This window comes from Lepus europaeus, chromosome 19 (genome assembly GCF_033115175.1).
Source record: "Lepus europaeus isolate LE1 chromosome 19, mLepTim1.pri, whole genome shotgun sequence".
In the NCBI taxonomy this organism is placed as follows: domain Eukaryota; kingdom Metazoa; phylum Chordata; class Mammalia; order Lagomorpha; family Leporidae; genus Lepus; species Lepus europaeus.
In genome coordinates, this window is record NC_084845.1 from 53404098 (window position 1) to 53414886 (window position 10789).

Here is a 10789-nt window from a genome sequence, read left to right on the forward strand (position 1 = left end):
GGGACCCTGGTGTACTGCTTCCTGTATGCCTACACTATCTTGGACTAAGACGGCAAGGACAGTGAAGTTGGTGTCTCCAGGACTGAGGTGAGGGGCCTGGACACCCTAGGAGCCAGGTGAGAGGGGAGGCGGCCATGCCTGGGTCCCTACTGTCCTCTCTTCTCTCAGTCCACTCTCACCAGAGGCGCTCAAGCCCCGCCCCCGCAGTGCACCCCGCCTGCTTCCTGCCCAGCCCAGGGGCGAGGCCCTGATCCCAGCCTGGAGCACTGGGTGCAGCCTACAGGACACAGAGGTGCACACGCGGGCCTCCTAGGAGCATGGGGCTGCACCGAAGGGTCGCGCGGCTCGGCGCCATGGTCTGCGGGCTCCTGCTGCTCCTCGACCCGGGTCACGGTGAGGCTTCGCGGGCGGCAACAGGGACCATGGTCACATCTGCCCAATCCCGCAGTTAGAGCCTGCGGCCACAGGAGGGCAGCGCCTGGGAGGTTGGAGGGGGTGGTGGTGACTACGCAGGACCTGGGAGCCCATGGTGGGCCCCTGAGGCCCAGACATGGAGGAGTGAGCCCAGCACGAAGGCTCTCAGCAGCGCTGGTCGGGTCGGCAGCCCAGGGACAGGAAGGGGCGTGGAAATGGGGCCCTTTCCCTCCCTTGCTTGAGGCTGTGGTGACTGTGCCCTCCCCAGGACAATGAGGAACCTGCCCTGGGCTGTGTGTCTGCCAGGGTCTCCTCTGACCCTGTGCACCTGGCAGGGGTCCTCCTGGGCTGGATTCCAGGGCAAAGCTGACCACACCTCGGTGCCTGGCATTCTGGGAGCTCAGGCCAAGAGGGCACCACCCCTGGGTGTGTCGTGGAGCCTTTATCTCCTCATTCCAAAGGCCCAAGACTGGAGCTGGCATTGCAGAGCAATGGCGTCCCGTGGGAACACTGGTTCCAGCTCTGCCTGCTCATCACCCAGTGCAGCTTCCGGTGATGTGCCTGGGAAAGCAGTGCAAGATGGCTCTGTCCCAGGCCCCTGATGCTCCCACGTGGGAGACGCTGAATGAGCTCAAGGCTCCTGGCTGAGGCCTGGGTGGGCCATTTGGAAGCTGAAACAGCAGATGGGTTCTCTCTCTCTCTCTCTCTTTCTAACTTGACATTTCAAAAAAAAAAAAAAAACCTCTTTAAAGAGAAAAAAAATTGTGAAAAGCCAGGTCTCTCCCGCCCCCTTTCCCTCTCTAGTCCGCCAGCACAGTCCCCACTCCTCCTCCTCCATGCTCACCCATGGGCTCCCTGCCTGCCCTGCTATGCACAGACTCTCCCAGCGACCAGGACCTTCCAGGAAGATCGTCTCCCCCACATCGTTAGTGGCTCCCAATAAAGTAATATTTGGGGTTGGGTCCCACTCAGAGAGGGAGCAGTTGTTCCCAAGGTCCGTGGGAGTCGCTGTGCGTGTCCGGGGCAGGAACCGCGGCAGCGTCTGCATGGAAGCCGCCCCTGTCCTCCGTGGACTCTGCTGAGCTCCAGCTCACTGTCAGCCTCACAGCCGGAGCTGCTGCTGCAGTCACTCTGTCCTCCATGGTTGGGGCGAACGACAAGGACAAGGTCGGGACCAGGTCAGGACAGAGGCCATGTTTACTCACCCGCTCCGGGGCCAGGCTCTCCTCTCCCGGACCCAGGGCCCAGAGCACCCTTGTGGCCGGGCATCGCCTACTGTGACATGGGAGGTTCCTCTCCGGGGATGAGTCAGCTTTCATGGCTGCGGATGACTGATTTCTGCTGATTTGAAGGCAGAGAGACAGGGAAAGAGGGAGAGACAGAGTGAGAAAGAGATCTTCCCTCCACGGTCACCCTCAGTCGCCCGCTGTGTTAGGAGGGCAGCATCCCGGCTGCCTTGCTACTGCTGTGCCAGGGTCTGCCCAAGTTTGCACTTCCCTTGGGCTTCTACCGAGGGTGGGAATTGCCAGGTGGGTGGAGCTCCAGGTTAAGTGTTGAAGGACTGCCCATCGGGTTCCCAGAGCTGTTGTCCCATTTCCCTAACACCAGCGATGTGCAGAGCTTCCCCTCCCCACCCCCGCCCAGCGCTCTGCACCCCTGTGCGGTTGGCTGTGTGTCTCTGAGTCTCCCTCACGCTCAGCCCCCCCTCTGCCTCACTGTGCTCTTCCTCCTGATTCCTTGTGATGAAGAAACCGGTTTACCCCTAGCTCTCTCTGGAGAGGGTGGCACCGTCCCTGTGGGGCCTTCTGGCCGTTCCTCTGTCCCCTCACCCTGTGTACACAGGAATTCTAGCCTAGAGGCGCCATCAGGTTCAGCTGTTAGGGTTCTGCTTCTGTTTTTTCTTGTTTTGGCAAGACCAGCATACAACATCTCCACGTTTTCATATCTGATTCATGGCACAACATAGGTCCTGATGGGCCGCATTGGGAGCAGCAGTGGAGCCACCGCTGGCGACGCCCCAGCCCTGAGCCCTGTGCCCGGGTCCCGCCTCGGCACCTCCTGACTCCAGCTTCCTGCTGACGTGCAGACTGAGAGGCAGCAGGTGGGCTCCGGTACTGATCCCTGCTTCCCACGTGGGAGACCCGGATTGAGTTCAGGGCTCCTGGCTATCAGGGCCCCGTCCCAGCTGTGGTGGGCACTTGGAGAGTGAACCAGAACGTGGGACATCTCTGTCTTTCTGTGTGTGTCTCTGTCTTTCAAATAAATGAATACAAATTACAATCAAGAAGCCACTGAGGTAGTTGGAACCACGTTCTTTTCCCTTCATTTGTGTGAGATCCTCAGGTTTATGTGCATATTTGTACACCTTATTTTTTTTTTTGAGAAATTTATTTTATTTGAAAGGCAGTTTTATAGAGAGGCAATTGCGTAGAGAGAGAGAGACAGAAAGAGAGAGAGACAGACAGACAGAAAGAGAGAGAGAGAGATAGAGAGAGAGAGAGAGAGGTCTTCATTCTCTGGTTCACTCCCCAATTGACCTCAATGGCTGCCACTGAGCCAATCCAAAGCCAGGTGATTCTCCCATGTCTCCCATGTGGGTGCACGGCCCAAGGAGTTGCACCACCTTCTGCTTTCCCAGGCCAAAGCAGAGAGCTGGATGGACATGCAGCAGCCAGAACTCAAACTGGCACCCATATGGGATGTTGGCATGACAGATGGCGGCTTTACCTGCTATGCCACAGTTCTGGTCCCTACACCTATTTTATGATGTGTGGCTAAAATGTTCTTATTCGTTTTTAGAAACTTTGTACTGATCCATGACTTTCCCCATTAGGTGACTTCGTCACCTCCTCCCTCGCTGGTCCTCAGGTCAGGCTGTGCTCGGGTCAGGATGTCCTCAGTACGGTCACCTCCCTCCTGCATTCATGGCACCAGTGCCATCTATCTCTTTTATAGAGCATGCTCTCTTTCTGTTTTTTTTTACTGATATGTATGAGAAAATTATGTATAGATGTTTTGTTTTTTCTTTAAGATTTCTTCTTTATTTGAAATGCTGAGCTCAAGAGAAAGGGAAAACAGACCTTAATCCTCAGATTCCCTCCACATAGACGCATAACAGTCAGGGCTGAGCCAGTCCAAAACCAGGAGCCATCCAGGTCCTCCAGGAGGGTGCAGGGGCCCAAGCGCTGGAGGATTCTACTACGTCCCAAACCCATCAGCAAGGAACTGGATCCTGGTGAGGCAGCCAGGATGGAACTGAGATAGGAGATGCTGGCCATGCAGGCTGTGGAGGCCCCCGAGCGCCACTACACTGCCCCCCAGAGGACACTTCCTGTCTTCCCTTCTTGCCGCCAGGAGCAAGAGCCTCCTAGCAGGGGAGCCTGGTCAGTCTGGTGCTCACAGCTCTACCTCCTGTGACTGAGGGCAGTCAGCAGAAAGGACGCTCTCCTCGCCCCCAGGGCTGTCACCTGCCGCTGAACTCCTAGTGCTCAGGGATGGTGCTAGGGCCCCAGGAGCCTCGTGAGTGTGGGATGTCCTGGGCTGGCCCAGGGACAGCACAGCTGGCTGGGGAGATGGGGGAGAGTTGCTCATGCAGGACGTTGGTCAGGTCAGTGTTTGTAGGTCTGAGGCCTTGGCAATGCCAAGGTGCCGATGTCACTGAGACGGCCACAGCAGCAATGTGGGGGGTAGCTGATGGAGAGCCCCCACCTGATGCGCCTCTCTGCCCACAGGCCACGACTCTGCCAGCCCCATCCGGAACACGCACACGGGGCAGGTGCGCGGGAGCCTGGTCCACGTGGAAGGCACCGATGCGGGCGTCCACACCTTCCTGGGAATTCCCTTTGCCAAACCACCTCTGGGGCCGCTGCGGTTTGCACCTCCTGAACCTGCTGAAGCTTGGAGTGGAGTGAGGGACGGGACCTCCCACCCAGCCATGTAAGCGCTCCCAGGGCCCAGGGAAGCTCCCACTCCGGCAGGAGGTCAGGGGAAAGATCCTCTGAGTTCTGGGCCAGCCCAGCTGTCCTGGGACAGAGCTCCCATTACCAGCTTTCCCTGTGGGTGATGGCTCCCTCGTGCGTTATTCAGTGAGTCTGCTTAGGCTTGGAGGATGCAGTGTCAATGAAATGCTTTGGGGCCAGAACTTGGCACTCAGAGCACATTAAATCCAGGTACAGAGAGAAAAGCAGAGACGCTCTCCCCGTGTCCAGGAGAGGCCACAGGCTCGCTGCCTGCTGGGGGCGCTGTGTCTGGGTGAGGTCCACCTGGCTCCACAGCTTGTAGGAGTCCCTGACTCCATCAGCAGATCCTGCAGCTCCCTGAGATGGGCACCAGGGGGTCGTCATGTCTACTGAGTCAAAGACAGGGCGAGGACATTGGCCAGGAACCCGTGTATGCCCTTAGACCTGGAGACTGTGGGAACGGTGAGGGTCCTGAGAGTCTAGAGTGAAGGTGAGGGACGTCCACTGCCCTTCCTGGGGAAACGCCATCCGTCCATCCAGGCGGCGTGTGCGGGAGGCTGGCCTGCTCCGGCATGGCTGGGTCTGGGTATGCAGCACTGAATGTCCCCTCCTGCAGTCACAACTTCCCACAGAGTCCCCTGTCAGTCAAGAAGTGGTCCCCAGACTCTCAGACACCTGAGGTTCCCTGGATGTTGGACCTTCCCAGCTCACCCAGAGTCTAGGACCTGATCCTGGTGGGAAGTGTCTTATGGAGGCTCATGTGTGAGCAGGGCGTAGGAGGAGGCCCGGGGAGGTCGGGCACACTGGACCCAGGCTTGGCTGTGGCTGCCGCCTGGACTAATGGCTGCCTTGGGTGGCTCCAGGTGTCTGCAGAGCTTGGCTATGATGGATCAAGCTGTTCTGCATTTTAACTTCACCCCGCCGTCCATCCCCATGTCCGAGGACTGCCTGTACCTCAGCATCTACTCGCCTGCACATGCCCGTGAGGGCTCTGACCTGCCTGTGAGTGTGGGCAGGGTTGGCCGGGGTGGGAGGGCATTGCCTTCTGCTAGAAGATGAGAAAGGAGAAACTGAGCACGGGCTCTCCTGTGAGTGCACCTGTCCAGAAGCCTCTCACTATCGGAGCCAAGAAGTGCTGCTCCCCCACGGTGGGCAGCTGAGGCCTGGGCTTGTTGTCCCAGGGACTGAGATGTCAGAGGTCAGACTGATGGCTTTGAATGGACCCAGGACACCTGCAGCTCCTCATGCCCAGGAGGCACACTCAGTGACCTCTGGCTACACTCAGAGGTCACCACAGCTCCCAGCACGAATGGTGTGGGGGCCTGAAGAAGGGAAGGCGCTTGGATTGGCATCCGTGTGGATTGATAAGATAGAGAGCTGTTATTTGTCCACTTCCCAGAGGCCTCAGAAGTTGATTGACCAAGACTTTGAACATTGTGAGAGACTCAAAGGATGAAAGTCCTGGCCTTTCTGATGGAACCCTGGTCCCTGGCTCATGGTCCAGATTCTGTCATCTGGCCCGAGTTCTGTGTGCTGGGCACCTGCACAGACCACAGGCACTGGTTAGGCCAGGTGGGGGATGAGCTGGCAATAGGTGGGGGAAGCCTTGAGTTACGCCCTTGACTTTCCCCAGGTGATGGTGTGGATCCACGGTGGTGGGCTGACTATGGGCATGGCTTCCATGTGTGACAGTACTGCACTGGCGGCATTTGAGGACGTGGTGGTGGTCAATATTCAGTACCGCCTAGGTGTCCTGGGCTTCTTCAGGTGAGACCAGGGCTGGGGTGGGCACTGCAGAATGAGTGGCACCAGGAAGCCCTGTGACCCCTGTCCCTGCCTCTTCTCAGCACTGGAGACCAGCACGCCGCCGGCAACTGGGGCTTCCTGGACCAAGTGGCCGCGCTGCGCTGGGTCCAGCAGAATATCGCCCACTTTGGAGGCAACCCTGGCCGGGTCACCATTTTTGGCGAGTCTGCGGGTGGCACCAGTGTGTCATCCCATGTGGTGTCGCCCATGTCCAAAGGTCTCTTCCACGGAGCCATCATGGAGAGTGGGGTGGCCCTGCTGCCCAGCCTCATCACCAACTCATCGGAGGTGGTCTCCACAGTGAGTGTCCTCACTGCCCAGGCCTGCTGCTCCTGCCTATTCTTCACCTCTGATCAAGGGGCACTGGGAGGGAGGACCTGGGTTTCAGGCACTGCTGCCCACCATTGCATTACTGAGAGGCTCTAGGGTTCGAATCCACACACCTGTGTCCCAGCAGAGGCAGAGGTGGTCCTCAGCTCCATCCACCTCCCTGCGCTGAGCCCCAGGTTTTCGGCAACCAGCTCAGCAGGTGCTGCCCACTGCGGCTGGGCGGTGCCAAGTCATGGAGAAGGAACAACAATCAGCTTCCACTGCAGCCAGGCACACACCACACCCTGAGCGACATGAGGTGCACCTGCCTCCAGTGGGGCCTTGGAACCACCATGTCTCCCGCATGGCTGTGCCAGCCCCTGTGTGGTCCCGTTACAGGTGGTGGCCAACCTGTCTGGCTGTGGCCAGGTGGACTCTGAGACCCTGGTGCGCTGCTTGCGGGCCAAGAGTGAAGAGGAGATGCTGGCCATCACCAAGGTCGGGCCCCATGCATGTGGGTGAGGGGTGATGGGCTTGTGTGCACCTCATAGTCCCTGGGGCTGCTACCTCCCATCCATGCCTCCTGACATCCCAGCCCTGGATGGAACAGGGGACCCAGTCCTGTATGCCTGGCTGTGGTCCCTAGGTGGTAAGGGTGAACATGCTGGGCTGAACCAATCAGGGATGGGAGAACACAGAGGGCATTAGAGAACACCTGGAACACAGCTTCCTCCCTACCCCGTGTGACCCCACAGGCCTTCATGCTCATCACAGGGGTGGTGGACGGAGTCTTCCTGCCCAGACACCCCAAGGAGCTGCTGGCCTCAGCTGATTTTCAACCCGTCCCCAGCATCATTGGTGTCAACAACGATGAGTGTGGCTGGATCTTCCCCAAGGTGAGCTCCAGCCCTAGTTCCTGAGTGCCTGCACAGACTATGTGGTGAGCAGTCCTATGGGCTTCAATGCTCCAACCCAGCCCCCCACACACACTTGGGACTCTCCCCTCTCCACTCAGTTCCTGTTCGGCACAGACCCTCAAGAGGAGAGAGACAGAGAAGCGATGCGGGAGATTATCCATCAAGCAGCAGAACAGCTGGTGAGGTCTCAGGGCTCCTGCCCAAACAGAGCGCATCCCAGACACCTGCCCACACAGGGACTCCAGGAACCAAGGCTCTGCTGTGTGTTTGGGTGGGGTCTCCCGGAGCCTGGGTCTTCCCCCAGTTTCTGACTATACAGGACCTCCGTCCCCCAGGCTGGGGCTGCTGCCTCCCTCCCAGGAGCTGCTCCCCTCACTCCTCCCCCTCCCCCTGGGCCAGATGCTGTCTCCCGCTTTGCGGGACCTGTTGATGGATGAGTACATGGGGAGCAATGAGGACCCCAAGACCCTCATGGCCCAGTTCCAGGAGATGATGGCAGACGCCATTTTCGTGATGCCTGCACTCCGAGTAGCACATTTCCAGCGTGAGTTCATCTGTGACTGAGGCCTCACTCGCTAGGGGGCAGCTCAGGGCTGGGTCCTTTCCCAAGGGTGACACCTGTCCTGTCCAGGTCCTAATCCATATCTTAAGTGGGTTCAGGGTGCTGGGGACTTGGTATCCCTGCTCTCACATGGCTTGTTCCAGACTCCAACATCTCCACCTTGGTACAGTGGAGCAGACTGGGCTGAGTGAGCTTCACTCACTGACCCAGACCTCAAAGGCATGAAGTCCAAGGCCAGGATCGAACCCAGAGCTTGGCCACTGTACCTGTTCCCCCTGCTACTTCTCCCCAGCTGCCCAGGACCCAACCCAGTGCAGCAATTATGTGTCATCCCCATGGGCATTGGAGGAGAACACTGGGAAGGGGCCACCCATCTCCCTGTTGTCCCCAGGTTCCCGCGCCCCTGTCTACTTCTACGAGTTCCAGCATCGACCCAGCTTCACAAAGGACCTCAGGCCGCCCCACGTGAGGGCCGACCACGGCGATGAGATCCTCTTTGTCTTTAGATCACATTTATTTGGTAGCAAAGGTGAATCTTCCTCCTTCGCCAGGATGGGGATGAGGTCTAGGTTCTCTCTAGGGGCTCTGCACCCACCAAAGGAATGAATGGACGAGGCTCAGATGGGATCCAGGGTCCAAAGTCTTACAGCTCATAGGGTTTGGGCCAGGTTTGGGTCTGAGAGCCCGCAGGGGCAGCCTCTGCTCCCTCCTCTGCCCGCCCAGGGATGAGTGTCCAGCCTGGGTGCACATGGGTTCAAAGTGATGCTGTTTCCTTACAAATGTCCCAGGGACAGAGAGAGGGAAGCAACGTGTAGGCAAGTGAGAAGCTAGTGTGAATGACTTAGGGCTGGCTGGGATCGTGGAGCGTGACAAACGCAGGTCCCACTGGTGAGGGAAAGACATAGAGGTTGGCGAGTAGCCAAGGGTCACCTCCACCTGGGCTGGTGGGCGTGGTACATGATGGGGCAGCAGGACTGGGGTGGCCCGAGGTGACCCTGCCCCCTCCCCTCTGCAGTGCCCCTCACTGAGGAGGAGGAGCTGCTGAACAGGAGGGTGATGAAGTACTGGGCCAACTTTGCTCGCAACGGGTGAGACGACCCCCGCCAAATTCCCAGGGACCTGGGACCCTCTGCCCTCCCTTCTCTGTGGAGACCTCACCAGCACCCAGGGTCCTAAGTCACGTGACAGTGCCCTCCCCAGCTGCAGGACCCACTGGCACTCACAGGGGCCCTGGGGACCAGGCACACTCTTCCCATATCCCAGTGACCTGGGGTTGGAAATGAACTGCTCTGCCCAGAGGTTCCCTGTGGGGGAGGGACAGGCCAGGTCAGGATGCCGGGTCCCCTTGGGGAGCTGACCCTAGGGGGAAGTCGTTGTTCTGCTTCAAGAAACACATTCCCCACCCTTCCTGCCTGCAAGGTGGCCTGGCCGGACCCCAGAAAAGGTGCTCAGGGCTGGGCTGGGCAGGGCTCAGAGTGACCGTGGTGCCCCCTTCCTGACGTCTTGTCTGCAGGAACCCCAACGGCGAGGGCCTGCCGCACTGGCCCGTGTTCGACGAGGAGGAGCGATACCTGCAGCTGAACGTGCAGCCTGCAGTGGGCCAGGCCCTGAAGGCCCGCAGGCTCCAGTTCTGGACCCACACCCTGCCCCAGAGGGTCCAGGAGCTGAGGGGCGCTGAGCAGAAGCACACAGAGCTGTAGCTGCCAGTGTGGGGGTGGAGGTCAGGGGCTCCAGTGCAGGTGGGGCCCCGATGCACTCACACACATCCCCGGAGGAGCCATGCATTCAGCACTCTCACATGGCCACTCAGTCCTGCTGGCCTCCCTCCACTCAGCAGACTGTTGTGGAGAACCCACGGCTTCAAGTTCATTGCCAAGCCTGCCCTGGGGCCCCTCGTGTGAGACGCACTCAGTACACCTCTATGCAGCTGTGTTGGGCAACACCATTGCCAGCCCAGCTTCCTCAACACCCACTGGCTCTGGGCCCTCCTGCTTCTGCCCCCTCCACCTTCTCCCCACCCTCCCTCTCCTCTCCTCCCAGCCCAAGGCTCTCCCCATGTGGAGGGATCTGCATTGGGGATTGTTGCCCACCCCTGGGTGCCTTAAGCCCTACTGCCTCCTCCTCCTCCCAGCATGCCCTGTGATCTCACATCTCTTAGTGGCTACAGAGGACCCAGACACCAGGAGCCACTGTAGCTTCAACCAGGCGGGCTGCCACAGTGGCACTTCAATCCCATCCATGCAACCACAAATAAAGGGTTCCAGTCCTTTCACGGCTGAGTCACGTTCATCTGAGTGAACCTGCCACATTTGCTTAGACCCTCTGCTCTCTAAGGCACCTGGTTACCTCCACAGCTGGGACACCATGAATCATTGATGCAGGAAACCTGGAGTATAGGGCTGTTGCTTTGCACAGGGGGTTAAGCCTCTACCCATGTCGCTGGCATCTCATATGAGCGACAGTTCAAGTCGCAGCTGCTCCACTCCTGACCCAGAGCTCTGCTAAGGCACCTGGGAAAGCAGCAGAGGAGGGCCCAAGTGTTTGTGCCCAGCCACCTATGTACGGTACACAGATAATGTATCTCCCTCTGGACTTTGGCCTGGGCTATCCCTGGCCATGGTGGCTGAGAGAGCCCTGGGCTGAGCAGAGGTCAAGGCCAGTTCTCAGGAGGCACAAAGTCAGCCTTCATGAGCCAGGGTCCACTTCCCCTGGGTGCTCCCGTGCCCAGGCTGCTCCTCCTTCCTGCAGGGAGCCTGATGTTTCCTACACTCAGGCTGACTCCCGGCCTCCCCTCTGCTATCACAGGACCACACCTACCCTGC

The 10789-nt window shown here is 59.0% G+C and overlaps 1 protein-coding gene across 1 annotated transcript; it reads left to right on the forward strand.

Annotated features, from left to right (window-relative positions):
• The first annotated feature begins 258 nt into the window (after positions 1–258).
• Positions 259–10239, forward strand: LOC133748463 (cocaine esterase-like). Its single transcript, XM_062177260.1, has 12 exons — positions 259–393; positions 4146–4350; positions 5237–5375; positions 6007–6140; positions 6221–6479; positions 6888–6986; positions 7244–7384; positions 7504–7584; positions 7805–7949; positions 8359–8496; positions 8983–9055; positions 9481–10239. The coding sequence occupies exons 1-12, from the start codon at positions 318–320 to the stop codon at positions 9665–9667; spliced, it is 1677 nt and encodes a 558-aa protein (XP_062033244.1). The 5' UTR covers positions 259–317; the 3' UTR covers positions 9668–10239.
• Positions 10240–10789: the final 550 nt, after the last annotated feature.

What these genes read in the sequence shown, in the direction of transcription:
- LOC133748463 (XM_062177260.1), top strand. Translation starts at nt 318, where the DNA reads ATGGGGCTGCACCGAAGGGTCGCGCGGCTCGGCGCCATGGTCTGCGGG. An exon ending in GGGACCTCCCACCCAGCCAT is followed by an intron (nt 4,351 to 5,236) that starts GTAAGCGCTCCC and finishes GGGTGGCTCCAG; the next exon opens with GTGTCTGCAGAGCTTGGCTA. An exon ending in GTGGCTGGATCTTCCCCAAG is followed by an intron (nt 7,385 to 7,503) that starts GTGAGCTCCAGC and finishes CTCTCCACTCAG; the next exon opens with TTCCTGTTCGGCACAGACCC.